Source organism: Eptatretus burgeri, chromosome 13 (genome assembly GCF_056783735.1).
Source record: "Eptatretus burgeri isolate ZD-2024b chromosome 13, Ebu_testis_v1, whole genome shotgun sequence".
Lineage (NCBI taxonomy): Eukaryota > Metazoa > Chordata > Myxini > Myxiniformes > Myxinidae > Eptatretus > Eptatretus burgeri.
This window is the reverse complement of record NC_140973.1, coordinates 59496315-59514137: the sequence shown is the minus strand read 5'-3', so window position 1 is coordinate 59514137 and position 17823 is coordinate 59496315. Positions and strand designations below refer to the sequence as shown.

The window sequence follows — 17823 nt, the reverse complement described above, 5'->3', positions numbered from 1 at the left end:
AAGGACAGGTGTACAGAGAAGAAGTGTGAAGAAAATAAAGCAGTGAAACTGAGTGTGCCTTAAGTCTAGCAATGGGGAATGGTGGGATCATAAATACTACAAGAGCTAAGTCTTGCACGCCATCACAAATGCTCACGCTTCCCCACTGAAAGCAAAGTTGCAAGATGGCAAAATGTTCCACCGGGAATGACCGAATATAAAGTTTTGAGTTAATTTTTTTTTCTCTCAGTTTTGACCTGTGACCTCAAGTCCCCACTGCCTGGGGGATGAAATGAGGGTCAGATCCAAAAAGTCATTATATTTCATGAGTCTCTCAAAGTTGATTACACGTAGTTTCATTTCAAAATATGCCTATAATTTCATTTTTTGACATTTCACCTTTTGACCCCACCCAAAGGGGTGGAGACAAAAATGACCCTGCTCTTGCACCTTCTTGCTCTGTGATCAGACCGTCCAAGTTTGGCGCATTTCTCGGAGATAGCGTGACGGACAAACAGACCTGATTACAATACATTTAGTTTCTATTCGTTTTTTTTTCTTCTTTTTTTCAAAAAGCGTACGGATGGAGAAATGAACAGCTCAGCATCGGCTGGAGCTCCCACCAACTCCTCGCCCCTCACCACCCCCAACTCCAACGCATGCAAGCACACACACCTCCCTTGATCGGAGGGGGGCAGGATGTGCTAAATATTGAGAGTTGTACAGAAATACAGAAACGACAAAGAAAAAAAATGCACAGGTGGATGGATACTGTGAATTCAGGCCCGAAACTGAACAAACCCTTCATTGTTCAGGCAGAGGTACGTTAAAGGGAAGCAGGCATGGTTCTTAAAAGTTTTTCTTGTTACAGGCTCGAAGGCTTGTGGAGGAGCTGCGACACAAAACACACACACACACACACACACACACACACACACACACACACACACACACACACACACACACACACACACACACACACACACACACACACACACACACACACACACACACACACACACACGAAAGAGCACGTGGAACATGTCTTTCAATCCTGACAAATCTCACTCTCACTATGTCTCTCCGAAAGGACCATTTGGACCCCCCCCCCATCTACTTTCTCAACAATCCTCTTGAAGAGGTCCTTTCATTCAAGCTTCTGGGTCTCACTATCTGCCATGATCATTCCTGGGAAAGCCACATTTCCAAGCTGGTCTCCAAAGCCAGTCGTCGGCTGGACATCGTCCACTGTGCAAAGTCCTTCCTCGGCACATCTGAGCTCCTGACCACATACAAATCTTTCATCCACAGCCTGCTGGAGCACTGCTCTCCCCTCTGGGTTGTGGTCCTGCCTCTCACCTTTCTCGGCTTCACACTGTGGAAACCAAGGCATTTAGGATTATCGGTATCTCCCACAGTGAGGCTGAGTCTATGGGTTTCTCACTCTTTCACTGCAGGCAGGTCGGTGGTCTTCCCGTCTTCGACCGTATCTTCTCCAGCCTCACCCCCCCGCCCCACCCACCTGCTCTGTGATATGTCCCACCCCCCCCACCAACCTGCTCTGTCTGTGATATGTCCCCCCCCCATACTTCCACAGGGCACTCAAGGTCCACCAGAAATCCCTTTCTGGTAAAACTACCAAAATCAAGAATCACTGCTCACCTTCACTCTTTCATTCCTCTTTTTTCCCCACCTTTGGAACAAACTCCCACACTCTTCAATCCTACTCTTCCCTCCAGGTCTTCAAAACAGCTGTTCGCCACCACCTCTTCTCTTTCTCCCATCCAAAGCAATGATCTTTTCTACCCCCTTTAATGCACCCCAAACCCACCTCCTTTAAATTCCCTGCTTTCCTTCCTGAATGTCCCTGTGGTGTCCATCTTCTTTACCCTGTGTACCCTACCCCACCCCTCTCCCTTCCACAAATCTCCTAATGTCTCTGTTCTCCACTGTTTTGTCCTTCCCTCTCTCACCCCACTCGTCTCCTGCTCCCCTTGTTGTCCGTTCTATCTGTTAGCTCTCATGAGAGCCTCGACATTGGATACAAAAAAAAACCACAAACAAAAAAAAAACAACCAGACTTGACTTTCACACAAACACAGCTGCTAAGGTTTGGGGAAGTGACATCACTTCTCAGAGCGCTGTGGGTACCAGCAACATCTTTGTGACATGGCTTTGCTCTCATTCAGTGGGGCAAACTTTGGAGAACCTTAGATATTGCATGTTTGCTGAAAGCTAGTGGGAAAGCAGAATGACCAGAGGGATACTTGAGAGTGAAGGAAAACACACTCAATATATCCCGTTGCTAGTCGAGTGAAACTTCCTTTCTCGATAAAAAAAAAATCTGCTATTCCATGAAATGGAGTGTGGAGGGGAGGGGTGCATTGCAGGGTGGAGGGAAATACTTAAAAGTAAATAAATAATGACACTTTAAATTGAGAGGCCTTCACATTAATTTCCTGGAAAATATCCTTCATCGAGAAGTGCCAGGTTCCCAAATGCCTCATTACCCTTTGTCAAAGTGAGCATAATAACCCCCCACCCCCACTCCCAACAGCTACACCCAAATGAAGAAAATAAAAAACAATCATATAGCAAACAGAAACTTGTAACTATAGAAATGAAAATATCCAGGAGTAAAACAAGAAATACATAAAGGTGAACACATCACAGAAGTGGGTTGCAACAAAATGAGCATTGCCAGAGCAGATTGGGATCAGGAAGGGAAGGGATTTAACACCAAAATAATTCATTATTATACATATGCACAATGTAATAAAAATAATAATAATAATGTGGACAGTTCATATGAAATGGACTCAGCTACTCGCTGCAAAATAAAACAAGATGATCTCATACAAGTTGCTTTACTCGCAAGACATACCACCAGTTAGGTCAAAGGAGTTTGAAGGACCGAAGGCAGAGAAGGTGGGGGAAGGTGCAGGGGGAGAGGTCTTGTAAACACTCGCAACACAGGGGTCAACACTGCAGAGCACAGAGATAAAAAAAATTCACTCCAGAAGCAAGGCAGCCATGTATTTACCAAACACAACTCATTTCAGGTTTAGCGTCATACACCATCACCAAAGCAAGCAGGTCATTCCAACCAACATGCCATAATACCTGGCCAGATCAGAATCCACTTTAATAATCCCATCTCCATAGCCATATGGCTCACTCAGCTTCAGACTGCCGGTTGAGTTGGCTTTCTCTAGAATTGCCTTGATTGGTTCTTCGGGGCCTGTGACACACAAGACTGTCTGAATACAATGTCTAATATGCCCATTCCTTATCAGAGAAATGCACAACAAACACAGTGGTTCTGAAAAGTGAAAGGCGCAAGTCAGGATACAACGTACTAACAGATTACTGAATACCTTTAAGAACAGGTTTAAACTTACTGCGTCACATTTATTTCAAAGAAGTCATTAAGGAAACCAATATTGGATGCCGGGTGCACGCCCACATTCGGTGCCGGGTGCGCGCCCACATTCGGTGCCGGGTGTGCGCCCACAATGGATGTTCATTGTATGTTGTTCACAAAGGAGACCAGCACAATGAAGGATGTTTTTAATACCTTTGTCAAAAATAAAATGCGACAGTTGTTTGTGCCCAATGGGAAAATCTTCTCCTTACCAAAGGTTTTGTCATGTCCAGCCGCAACAGCAGCAAATGTTGGGTTTCCGTTCCTACCAGGAAGAGACAAGATCTTTGCAAGCTTGGCCTTCCCACAACTCATATTGCGGATGCTGCTTTCACTGCTGTTGAGGTGTTGGGATAAGAGCCGTGAAGAGAAGAAAAACCAATCAACATACCCTTGATTTTAAAAATAATCACATATTCTAAAGTCATTTGCACTTTAAAGTTATTCTAAAAGTCAAACAAAACAAACAAGTCACACAAAATTGGCAATACAAGTTTTGTATGGCAGCATGGCTTACCTGCTTGCAACCACACTGCTGTATGTCACGCTCTGGCCGTAGGGGGCAGGGCTAGGCGAGGAAGCATTGGAGTCAGGTGATCGGTTTGAATGTCTGTTCAAGAAAGGTTCAGCCTTTAGAGTCTGCAAGCTCAGCTGGTGGAGGCTGTCTGTAGCTGCCGAAATCAACAAGAGGAAAAGGTTCTTTTAGGGTGCACAATTAAAAATTAACCAGTCTTGGGGAAATGTTGAAGAATCAAGCTTTCTTCAGTCAAGTTGTTGAAACAGGACTAAATTTGTATAAGGTGCTAAGCAAGAGAACAAAAATTGAGAAGGAAATGGAGATTATAATGTAAGAATGCAGCACTTGCTCAGCTAACTCAATGACTGCAAACCAAGTGCGACCAGGCCTCGATCGTCAGCAGAAAAATGGATGTGCTTGTTGCTCTCTTCACCATCTGTGCTCAAAGCGGCTTATGGAAATGGGCCTGCAGTGCTTTTCACTCCTGCTCTTGGCACTGCCAAGTTATGCCACTGTTTTGCCATGGTATCACATGACACCAAGGTTGGTGAATTTTATTTGAGGACTGGTTTTACATCAGCCTCTCCAGAGGTACTTCGATCAGTGTTATAGATTTTGAAAGAAGAAGCTACGCATACCTTCCTGCATTTGCCTGCCAGCTTTTGTAAACCAATTTTCGGAAAACTCCTTCAAGTGCAATTGAGTGGCATTGTCGTTGATGATTAATGCCCATCTCAAGTTACTCTGAAGGCATTCAGAGCCAACAGCAAAGTTGGAACCAGATGAATGTAGATCAGACCATAGATCTGAAGGCAGATTACCTCCTCTATAATGCCATGAAGAGGCAACTGGGATTTTGCCAACAATCCAGAAGAAAAATGGCAATTCTCTTGGGAAAAGTTCAAAAAACGATTAATTTATAAATTTTTCATGAATTACAAGTCTGCAAAGTCTCGTTTATGCATTTGCATATCTTGTTTGGTTCATTTCAGTTTGACTCCATATAAAGATGCAGAAGCACATAAAGGGGCTAACAGGATGGCCTTGAGGTATGCAGGCTCGCCTCCAAGCCAGCTAGCCTGTGTTCAAATCTCAGCCCAACTACAAACTGTCATCCTGGTGACTTGCGTCCCGTTAGTTGGTGGATCTTAAAGATCCCAGAGTGTTCTTTGTGATGAGTGGGTGAGCTGTTACCAGCACCCTCAACAAATTCTAAATTCCTGCCATAACCTATAAGGGGAGATGCATCAGTGGCACAGCTGCACCCTGGCTCAGTGAATGATGCTACTCACAGCCATGTGCTGCATGCGAAAGAGGAATATGCAACAGCACACAAAGAACCACATTGGTCCAAGGCATTTCATGCGGTCACTACATTATCATCAAACTTGCATGTTTGTATTTCGACAGGTACGGTATTTCTCCGCATTTAAAAGCCAGGATAGGCAAAACTGAGCAGAAAAGATGCTTCGCTATCAGAATAATGAAACTCAAGACAACATAATAAAAGCATACATTGATTGGAGCACTTAAAAATGAACAAGAATGAGAAGGTATGTTCGCACATCCATGGTGTTTGGTGAGTGGCAGGTCCCACTCTGGTTCCACAAGGGCATCTTTCTCTCCCTCTGAGCTGCTGTTCGCCCGGCTCATGTTTCTACTCATGTCCAGCTCGAAGCCCAGCGGTGGCGATTCCTTTCCCACTTTTACGACCATTGGTTGTACGGCTGTTTTCATGACGAGGTTCCCTGCCGTGCAATGACAGACGCAGAGACTGAGTCGGTAAAGAATCAAAATCACAACTGCCTCCATTAAACAACTTCAGCTGTTTCTGATTGGCCAAGTAATCATTTCAATGCATTCCTGAATCCGAGGCTCCACAATAAGCCTGCATAAGTGTGTGGCTGAAAAGATACAAGCAGGGATCAACATTGATACTACATAGTTGTATTTGATGTGCACTTTTAATTTTATCAATTAAAATAAGAAAGCACTGATATATTGATGAAACTTCAACAACGACTCAACATGTTCCCCTGCTATCTGCACATACTTGTCCCATTAAAGAGGTAGCACTTTGATGACACCTGTGTAGAAATCTTTGTGATCCTACGGTTCAGATGTGAGCAAGAACAGGTAAACGTTCTGGCGTTAATGGCTGTACCTCAAATAATTTTTTTTTTGTTGGGGAACAAAAATGTCATCACTTCATGCTGGCTAGCTTTGACTCTTGCATGAAATTGATCTGTCTCCTTACCTGTCACAATTTTCCTGAAGAAATTATTGATCTTCTCTCCTCCATTGGTGTCCCAGGAACTCTTTCCATGGCCACACAAGCTGAATTTTGATCACATCAGAGGTCTGGTGGTTTCCACCCTTCCGTACCCTCACATCAGAATTCAAGTGAGTGAATGATTGTTTCCACACTTCACACACTGGCATCCAATCATTCGGCAATCCCACATACAAGGGATTTGGTGATGCTCCAAAATAAGTCGATGAAAAAATTTCATGTTTGAGTGGCATCAGAAAAGCAGTCCCATGTGAGAACACTCAAGATTACTCACCAGTTCACAGCCAATTATTGATACACAACAATGAGAAAGATGCATTACCAAATTGTTCAATCTCATGTGAATTTGAGTTGGTTTGACGTCGTAACTTCATAAGGAACTTCATTATACAGCTTTATTCCACAGCACACATGACTATGTTGGTCACCATCTGGAACTGGAACTGGATGTCGAGTCAGCAACTGGCTTTGGAGGCCAACTTGACAATGAAGCTCCACCACCTTTCAACCGCCTTCCTATGGTGGCTCCGACTCAAAGAAGAAGCAGACAATCCTCATCACTCAACCAGCTGCAGTCTTTCTACGAAGGAAGAACTACAGACGATAGACTCGAGCAAATGTGCAAAGCCATGTTTCTGCAGATTTCATCTTTCTTTCTTTTTCTTTTGGAGATTCAGGTTTCTCCAGCCACCTGTACCTCTTGGGCTCGTATGAGAGCTAACATACAGAATGTACAAGGGGAGCAGGAGACAAGAGGGGTGGGAGAGGGAAGGACAAAACAGTGGGGAACAGACACATGAGATCTGTGGAAGGGAGAGGGATGTGGCAGCGTACACAGGGTAAACAAGATGGATACGACAGACTTTCAGAACCTTACACGACAGGGACTTTCAGGAAGGAAAGCAGGGAAGTTGTAGGTGGTGGGTTTGGGGTGGATTAATGGGGGTAGAAAAGATCGAGGTTTTGGATGGGGGAAGAGAAGAGATGGTGGTGAACAGCTGTTTTGAAGACCTGGAGTGAAGAGTGGGATTGAAGAGAGTGTGAGAGTTTGTTCCAAAGGCAGGAAAAAAAGAGGAATGAAAGAGTGAAGGTGAGCAGTGATTCTTGATATTTTGAGAGTTTCACCAGAAGGGGGTTGCTGGCAGATTTTGAGCCCCATGCAGAAATACCACCGACCTGCCTGCGGCGAGAGAGTGAGAGACCCAAAGACTCAGCCTCATCGCGGGAGATACCAATGATCTTAAATGCCCTAGTTTCCACAGCGTGAAGCCAAGAAAGGTGAGAGGTGGGAGACCAGCCCAGAGGGGAGAGCAGTACTCCATCAGGCTGCAGACAAAAGCTTTGTATGTGGTCAGGAGCTCAAGTGTGCCAAGGAAGGACTTTGCACGATGGAGGATGCCGAGTCAGCAACTAGCTTTGGAGGCCAACTTGACAATGAAGCTCCACCTCCTTTCAATTCCAGATTATAACAAGAAAAAGAGCAATCAGAGATTGCAGACCCTTGCCAAGACTTGTTTTGTGTGGTGTGTTTGTGTATAGTTATGTGTAGTGTATTTTGTGTGGCGTTTGTGTACTGGTGTGTTCCGTAATAAATGAGACAACGAGAGAGCTGCCACTTTATAACTGCTGGCAGTGATGACCGGGTACCAAGGCATCCCACTATGATTTGACACCTGATCCTGATCCATGACGTTTTAAAAATTACTATTCAATTGAATTTAGAATGGGATTAAATAAATTTAACTCAGATTAAATGGAAGACCAAATTGGCACAGTCCTGAATTGGAGTAATCAGAAGGAACCCGAACAAGCAAAAAGCAAAGATGAAGTTATCAGGAGGAACCTGGATATGATTCAGGTTTCAGCTGTTACTCTTCTCCCCTCAAACCCATCCTGGCAGTCAAGTGAGCCTTATTAAAAAACCCCAAAAAACCCCCCATTCAAAAAAATAAATAATTCTGGCTGTCAGACCATGTGTCTGATCAAGGTGAAATTTAAAACATGCATACATCACGACTAGATCATAATTGTGAAGTTTCACATCGATTAAGCGGTTCTAGAGAAAACATTTCATATTTTTTAAAATCCAATTTGGCTGCCAAACCATGTGACCTATGACATCATATGTGTGAACCTTTTGTTCCTCATGGATAGGCAGTCATATGTGTAAAGTTTTGCCTCGATCTGTTCAGCCATATCAGAGATTTCTGAAGGTTAAAAACAAACAAAACAAAAAAACAACAACATGGCTGCCAAATCACGTGACCAATGATGGCATCATTTTTTTTGTTGTAGATTTCATCCTTAGATGACCCTCAAAAATGTTCGTACTGATCGGATGTAGCATTCTACATATGCAATTATGACGTCATCAAAAAAATCACATTCCCAATGAGGAGTACTTGCAATGTGCCAAGTTTCAATTTTTTCCTTGATGCGGTTTCAGACACAGAGGTCCAAAGTTTTTCTAACATCACTGCTACACCAAGTGACCGATGACGTCACAAAATATCATTAAAACATTCTAAATGAGTCGTTACACCAATGGTGAAAATTGTCTCAATCCATCAAGCGATTGTGGAGAAACACACAAACGTTCTATGCGGACTAACAAACAAACAAAGCAGGCCCAAATTAAATACCCTCTCCTTCGGCGAAGGTAATAAGGCATCATATCGGCCCATCTCTCTCTTATGAATCCCAAGAAAAATACCTGGAAAGCTCATCCTAAAAATAAATATTTTAAAATCTCCCCTTTTATTCCTTTGGAGTCCAGAGTTTAGCCAATCACAGACAGCATGGCTTTCATCCACAACACACAATAACCATTCATCTCTCAACATTAACACAATACAAAGCCTGGTGTTGGTTTAAGGGTTAAAGTGACTGGCTTGAGATCTAAGGGTCTTAAGTTTGAGCTTTTGTCATGCTGTTGAAATAACACTCGATGGTTGACTCAGCCTATCTATCATCCTTCTGAGGTTGGCAAAATGAGTACCAGCTTACTGGTAACAGGGGCACACTGCAGCAGTGGCACAGCCGCGCTTCCAGAAATGATGCAACCAGCAGCCACAGGCTGCATACGAAACGCCAACACAATGCATTCAAGACGGCTTCAACAACAACAACAACAACCCCCCACTGAGAATTCTCTCAGCAATATACAGGGTGGGGCATTTATATCTGACACATTTGCAATCTTTCTCGCCAGAAGCAGTCTTGACATAACTAATTATTGTTTTCTATATTTTACAGATGGAGCACTTTCAATGCAATGAGCATTTTTTTTTTTCGGTCATCATGACAGATGAGGCACACTTTCATTTGGCAGATTTAACTCCGCCAGATTTCTTCCTTTGGGGATTTTTGATGGGCAAAGTTTATAAGGATCATCCAACATTGATCGATGAATTGAAGGCAAACATCATTGCAACCATTAAAGAGCCTTGCAGATTGATCAAGAGACATTGCTTGCAGTCATGAACAATATGATTATCCGCTGTCGTGAATGCACAAATTCGTAAGGGGCCATTTGTCTGATGTAATTTTTAAGAAATAAAGAATCAAAATTGATTTAAAAAACTTGAAGTATGTGCTTATGTTGTATAGAAATTTTATTTTATTTGGTTTTGAAACAAAAAAGTTTTAAGGATAATAAAACCATCAGATATAAATGCCTCACCCTATATATGAAGAAAGCTTTTGACACCATACCTTGCCATATTCTCAAATAAATAAGCCTCAACACCAACATGCATAACAACTAAATGACATGGCTCGCAAACATTCTGTTGGTCATCAAACTCAAAAAAACACTGGACAACAAAGATTTTGTACCTGGGGTGGAAACATCTGTTCTCGACTAAATTGAGTATGCTGATTCTGAATTTGGTCAGAATTTTCTCAGCACGTCAGGATTTTGAGTAAAACGTGTGGTCCAATTACAATAGCTTGACGTGGTGGGTGATTTTGAGTGATCATAAATTATTATTTTTTGCATCTTTGATTTCAATGATAGCAATACAACTGTTGTAGAATATTATATCTCATAAAAAGAGCTTAAGATTGCACTTTAAATAATTAAAAATACCTCCGCAAAGCGGGCGTAACCCCTCAGCCCATGCATTGTAAAAGGAAGCAGTGATATCACGGTGATGCAGTCAGTTCGAGCACGTTGGACGTCATATCGAAAATCAATCAGACTTCAAGATGGCTATCGTGGCGGCTAGTGAAAATTGCAGCGCGCCCATTTTCGAAAGGAACCTTCCTCTACTCAACCCCAACATACCCTGCAAAAATGGATTTAATCGGACAAGGCGTTCTCCTCGAAATCACCGGAAACCAATTTCAATATGGCTGCCATGGAGGCCACATTGAAAATTGCAGCGCGCCCATTTTTGAAAGGAACCTTCCTCTACTCAACCCCAACATACACTGCAAAAATGGATTTAATCGGACAAGGCGTTCTACTCGAAATTGACGGAAACCAAAAGTTGACAGACGCCCAGATGCTCGGACAACGCCTGTGACGACAATACCCCTTAGCCATTTTGGGCTGAGGAGTAAAAATGGATGAAAACTCACCAAGCTATGAATTTTTAAGTAGAATTTTCCGTGCCGCATTAAAAATTAAAACTAACCCTAACCCTCATGAAAAACTCTGTAAAAGCATTGGATCACGATGGTAATGGCTTCCAATATCTGAGAGAGAAGTTTGGCACAGAGAAAGCTGATGCTAAACTCAAAGCAGGCATTTTTGTTGGGCCCCAGATCCGAGAACTGATGTGTGATCCTGAGTTCAAAAATAAACTGAACCCACTTGCGTTTGCAGCATGAGAAGCATTTGTGTTGGTTGTGCAGAACTTTCTTGGGAACCACAGAGCTGAACAGAATGTGGAATTAGTGGACAACATGCTAGAGGCCGTTCAGCGAATGGGCTGGAGAATGTCTCTTAAAATGCACTTCTTGCATTCTCATCTTGATTTGTGGGGTGAGGTAAGCGATGAGCATGGTGAAGGGTTCCACCAAGACATTTCGGTCATGGAAACTAGCTAGGCATCAAGGCCAGTTCAACCAAAACATGATGGGTGATGACAGCTGGTTCCTACAACAGGAGACCAATTTCACACATAAGCGCAATAGCAAGCATCTCACACACTTCTGAACATGTCTGAACAGTGCCGACGCTGACGATATTGAAACGAAGAGTGTAAACTTGAAGTGTTGTTTTTGAATCATTCACAATGGGGCGGATTTCCCCATGAAGTTTATACACTTCCGAAGATTACCATGTTCTAATATCTTATTAACTTCTTTATGTTCTTGATTTGTATACTACACATTATACATGGAGATCAATCATTGATATCTAAATATGACGTGAAAGTAATGACAAAGCACTGATATTAGATGTACAATGTGGCGATCTGCAATAATAAAGTATCTAACACAGCATGCTGGGCATCATTAATACATTTAAATATTTTGAAAACCTGACGTGCTGGCTAAATTCTGACTACAGATTTGAAATCAGCGGCCTGCATTTCCCTTCATAGCAGACCAAAAGTTTTTTCTTTTTTGTTGCCCAGTGATGCTCAATTGCCACCCACATCCTCTCTTCCTTGCGACGACAACTTAACGGCATCCCACAGGGCTCTGCACTATCTCCCTCACCCTTTAATATATTACTCCGTGACCTCCCGATCCATCGAGCAGACTCACGACTATCATATGCAGATGATCGCACCATTAAACACCCTCCAGCATCCATCCATTGGGACCATACTCTATACAGAGTGTTTGTGCTGCCGAAGCAATCTCCTCGGCTCTTGGACACAATCTTGGATGGGTCGCCATTCCGACACCGGATACCAGCAAGTTGGTACTCATTTTGCTGACCTTAGAAGGATGACAGGCAGAGTTAAACCCACCTGGAATGAATTCAACAGCTGAGCGGGATTTGAACTCAGGATCCTCGGATCCCAAGCCCACCACCCGAACCATTAAGCCAACACCAGACACACACTCCAGCAAGCTCTACAATATTAAAAATAGCTCCGCAAAGCGGGCGTAACACCTCAGCCCATGCATTGTAAGAGGAAGCAGTGATATCACGATGATGCAGTCAGTTAGAGCACGTTGGACGTCATATCGAAAATCAATCAGACTTCAAGATGGCTACAGTGGCGGCTAGTGAAAATCACAGCGCACTCATTTTCGAAAGGAACCTTCCTCTACTCAACTCCAACACACACACTGCAAAAATGCATTTAATCGGACAAGCCAAGCCATTCTCGAAATTGACGAAAACCAATTTCAAGACGACTGCCGTGGCGGCCACACTGAAAATCGCAGCGCGCCCATTTTCAAAAGGAACCTTCCTCTACTCAACCCCAACACACACTGCAAAAATGGAATTAATCGGACAAGGCGTTCTCGAAATCGACGGAAACCAATTTCAAGATGGCTGCCATGGAGGCCACATTCAAAATCACAGCGCACCCATTTTGGAAAGCAACCTTCCTCTACTCAACCCCAACATACCCTGCAAAAATGGATTTAATCGGACAAGGCGTTCTCCTCGAAATCGACGGAAACAAATTTCAAGATGGCTGCCATGGAGGCCATATTGAAAATCGCAGCGCGCCCATTTTCGAAAGGAACCTTCCTCTACCCAACCCCAACACAAACTGCAAAAATGGATTTAATCGAACAAAGTGTTCTCCTCGAAATTGACGGAAACCAAAAGTTGACAGACACCCGGACGGACGCCCGGACGCCCGCCGGACAACGCCTTTGACAACAATACCCCTTAGCCAATTCAGGCTGAGGGGTAAAAACTGGCACACTCTCAACCCCATGACTGCATCTCCATCCAAGTATTTTGTAACCCTACTCACCCCAAACAGAAATGAATCCCATGCACGTCCAATCATTACTCTCTTCCATCAACAACTTCCTCTTGACAAACATCCAACATTACTGGGCATCACCTTGGACACCCATACTTTGAATGAGTTGATCTGTGTGTTGTGCAATCGAAGTTGCCATTGGCCTCTTAGTGGATGGCCTCTCTGATCAGTTTTTCCCTTGTTTGGTCATCCAGTTTAGAAGGGGACAGCCTGATCTTGGCAGGGTCTTGGTGGTGCCATATGCCTTCCACTTCTGAATGATTGTCTTGATTGTGCTCCAAGGGATATTCAAGGCCTTTGAAATAATTTTATACCCATCTGCTGATCTGTGCCTTTCCACAACTATAACCTGGAAGTCTTTTGAAAGCTCCTTGGTTCTCATAGTTGAGTCTTTGCTGTGAAATGCACTACTCAGCAGAGGAAGCCTCGAGGAACAGCTGATTTTATCCTGAAATAATCAGAATCACTACAATTTAACACAGGTGGAGGCCAATTAATTTTGTGTGTGATTTGAAGGTGATTGGTTACACCTTAGCAAATTTATAATTGCAATGATTAGGGGGGTGGACATTTATAATTGCATAGAGACATTTATCCAACTAATATATTCTAGTTTTGTATTTTTAATTAATTTTCTGAAATTTGTAGAATTTGTTTTTCACTTGGAAGTTGTGAGTTACGATGTGTAAATAAAGGTGTAAAAAGTCTGATTTAATGCAATTTAATTCCAGGCTATGAGGCAATCAAAGGTGAAAATTTTGAAAGGGGGTGTAGACATTCTCTCAGCACTGTAATAATGGAGCAATTATATGTCTGTACAGTAATCTGCAAAAGTGTTCAAGTTCAACCCTTACCAATTATGCCACATTTAGGTGAATTACAAATTATGTAAAAACAATTATTCTAAATGAACTTTTATATTAATAACTGAAGAGATCAAACTAAACTGTTGCCGTTGAAGGAGGTTACATGTCAGAAATATCTGCAAAAAACATGTACAAATCAAAAATCATTGGTTGCAAAAGTATTCATCCCCATCAGTCAGTACTTGGTGGAAGCACATTTTGAGCAATGACTGCTACGAGTCATTTTGGGTCGGTCTTTTTCAGCTTTGCACAGTGAGATGGTGAAATCTTTGCTAATTCTTCACATGAAAATTGCTGTCGTTCTGCAAAGTTTGATGGAGATCGTTGATGGACTGCAATCTTAAAGTCTCGCCAAAAATGTTCAATTGGGTTCAGGTCAGACTTTGATTGGGCCACTCAAGAACATTTTTATTATTATTATTCAGCCACTCCTGTGTGGCTTTAACTTTGTGCTTTGGATCATTGTCCTGCTGAAATGTGAATCGCCTACCCAGTTTCAGATTCATGGCTGACTCGAGCAGGTTTTCATCAAAGCTTTTCCTCTATTTTGCACCGTCCATTGTCTCTTCTCTATCCTGACAAGCTTGCCAGTCCCTGCCGATGAAAAGCAGCCCCATAACATGATGCTGCCATCACAATGCTTGGCATTAGGGATGGTGTTGACTGGGTGATGTGCAGTGTTCGGCTTGCACCAGACATAACAGTGAATTTAGACCAAAAAGTTCAATTTTTGTCTCTGATCACAAAACTTTTCTCCACGTGCCTGCAATATCATTAAGATGCTTTTTCACAAGCTCCATACGAGTTTTTCAATGCACCTTTTTCAGTAATGGCTTCTTTCTTGCCACCTGTCCACAGAGGCCAGCTTTGTGATGGGAATGGGAAATTGTTGATTGATGAACACTGACCCCCATTTCAGACATAGAGCCTTGCAGATCTTTCAGTCATCAGTGGATTTATAGTGGCATCCCAAACCAATTTCTTGCTTGCCCGGATGCTGAGTTTCGATGGGTGACTTGCTCCGGGTGGAGTGTGGGTGGTAGGATATGTCTTCCACTTCTTAATGATGAATTTCACCATACTCAAAGGGATAATAAGCGACTTGAACTATTCCTAGAACCCTCTCCTGAATAGACCTTCACCACTTTATGTCTGACCTCTTTGGAAATTTCATTGGTCTTCATGTTTGCCTTGTTGGTTGACCAAGTGAGTTGAACCTTAAAACTCCTTAGATAAGTGGGGAGCTTAATTTTTTAGTTAAACCACTGATTACATACAGGTGAAACCTATTATAGTTATTTTGTAACCTTTCAAACAAATAATTTGCTCCTGAAGTGATTTCGGGTTAATGAGGCAGAGGGTTTGAATACTTATGCAACTGAGAATCATCTGATTTTCTCTGTTAATCTAACTTATTCTCATTTTATAGCTTTATCACATAGAAGTAGTTTGTAAAGACTATATACCGTGCCTTCAGAAAGTATTGGCAACCTTCAACTTTTCACACATTTTGCTGTTACAGCCTGAATTAAAAATTGATAATTTTTTTTTTTTTGTCACCGATCCACACATATTTCCCTATAATGTCAAAGTGGGATTTTGTTTTATAGAAATTGTTAAAAATTAATTAAAAATAAAAAGTTGAAATGTCTTGAATCAACAAGTATTTCACCCCTTTGCTATGACAATCCAAATTGAGCTCAGATGCATCAAATGTCCTTTGATCATACTTGAGATCACAACAGCTTGATTGGAGTTCATTTGATCGGACATGATTTAGAAAGAAACACACCTTTCTATAACAAGGTCCCACATTTGACAGTGCATGTCAAAGCAGAAACTACCATGAGGTCCAAGGAACTGTCTGTAGAACACTGAGATGGAATTGTGAGGGGTAATAGATCTGGGGAAGGGGTTAAAACAATTTCTAGTGTTGAAAGTTCCCAAGAGCACAGTGAGCTCCATCATTAGGAAATGGAAAGAATGTGGAACTACCCAGACTAATCTGAGAGCTGGCTGTCCAATCAAACTGGGCAACCAGGCAAGAAGGGCCTTGGTCAGGGAGGTGACCAAGAACCCAATAACCACTCTGATAGAACAACAGAGTTCTTTGGCTGAGATGGGAGAACATGCCAGAAGGACAACAGTCTCTGCAACACTTCACAAATCTAGAATTTTTGGGAAAGTGGCCAAACTTTACATACTCCTGAGTAAGAGTATGTAAAGTACTCCTGAGAAAAAAAAAGGAACATGACAGCATGCCTGGAGTTTGCAAAAAGGCATGTGAAAAACAGAGCATGAGGCAAAAGATTTTGTGGTCTGACGAGACGAAAATTGAACTCTGACATGAATGCAAAGCGCTACGCCTGACAGAAGCCAAGTACAGTTCATCACCCATCTAACACCATCCCGACCGTGAGCATGGTGGTGGCAGATCATGCATGGGAATGTTTTTCAGCGGAATGAACTGGGAGACTTGTTAGGATAGAGGGAACAATGAATGTAGCCAAATCTTTGAGGAAAACCTGCTTCAAAGTGCAAAACACCTGAGACTGTGGTGAAAATTACGTTCCAACAGGAGAATGACCTCAAGCAAACAGCCAAAGTAACACTCGAATGACTTCAGAACAAGAATGTGAAATTCCTTGAGTGGCCCAGCCAAAGCCCAGATTTGAATCTCATTGAGAATCTGTGGAAAGACCTGAAGAGTGCTGTTCATCAACACTCTCCATCCAAGTTGACAGAGCTTGAGCAAATCTGCAAGGAAGAATGGGAGAAAATCCCCAAATCCAGACGTGCAAAGCTGATACAGACATACCCAAGAAGACTCGAAGCTGTAATTGCTGCCAAAGGCGCTTCCATAAATTGATCAGGAGACTGAATAATTATGTAAATTCGATATTTCTGTATTTCATCGATATATATATATATATATATATATATATATATATATATATATATATATATATATATATATATATATATATATATATATATATATATATATATATAACGAAAAGCACGGTCAGTGAGGCGGTGAAGCCATCCTGGAAGCCATGAATTTGTCCGTCAGTCAATCAATCCATGAAGACCATGTGCTGATTAATCAGGTCTTGTTTGAATGTTGGTTGCAGACTCCACAAATGTCCATAAATTATGTACAAATGGAATGTTCCTTTCACAATGAAGCTGTGTGACTTTATGTCTATTAATTACGTACCATTTGAACGTTGGTTACAGACTGCACATACGTCTATTAATCATGTACTATTGGAATGTACCTTTCGACCCTTTGGAGTGCTGAGACCCGATAAAAGCTCTAAGACCCCAATGACCATGAAGATCCAAAAGTCAACGAGGACCCCAAAGACCGCCCTCCCCCACTCCCCAAGACCCTTTAGATCCCTAAGGCCCTTCATACAGAATAGACAGCTTAGACCCTTGGCCATTTAGACCACTCGGACATTTTCATATTACAAATAAATATAATATCACAAATATTACAAATAAATTTGTACAAAATAAATGTTTGTATTATGATTGGTAGAAATTATGACAACAGCAAATCTGTGCCGTCAATCTCTGCAACGACATGTGGAGAGGTGAGCGTCGTGAGTCGATCCACACTCGTTTTCAATAAATTTGTAAAAAATTAGAAAAACATGTTTTCACTTTGTCATTGTTGGGTATTTTGTGTAGATCGGTGCCAAAAATAAAAAATAATAATAAAAAAACCTTTAATTTAAACCATTATAATTTCAGGCTGTAACACAACAAAATGTGAAAAAGTCAAGGGTTGTGACTACTTTCTGAAGGCACTGTACCTCAATCAA

The 17823-nt window shown here is 42.1% G+C and overlaps 1 protein-coding gene across 4 annotated transcripts in view; it reads right to left on the bottom strand.

The window, feature by feature from the left end:
* The window catches only part of TMEM131 (transmembrane protein 131), a 211876-nt gene that overhangs the window by 2783 nt on the left and 191270 nt on the right, over positions 1-17823 (bottom strand). For 3 of the 4 annotated variants that reach the window (XM_085852639.1, XM_085852641.1, XM_085852642.1), the window contains 5 exons: positions 5486-5668; positions 3921-4074; positions 3616-3740; positions 3103-3220; positions 2864-2964 (listed from right to left, as the gene is read on the bottom strand). In XM_085852639.1, coding sequence (XP_085708765.1) covers positions 2864-2964; positions 3103-3220; positions 3616-3740; positions 3921-4074; positions 5486-5668 — 681 coding nt within the window. The remainder of the gene's footprint in view (positions 1-2863; positions 2965-3102; positions 3221-3615; positions 3741-3920; positions 4075-5485; positions 5669-17823) is intronic. The other variant, XM_085852640.1, reaches the window with a different exon arrangement.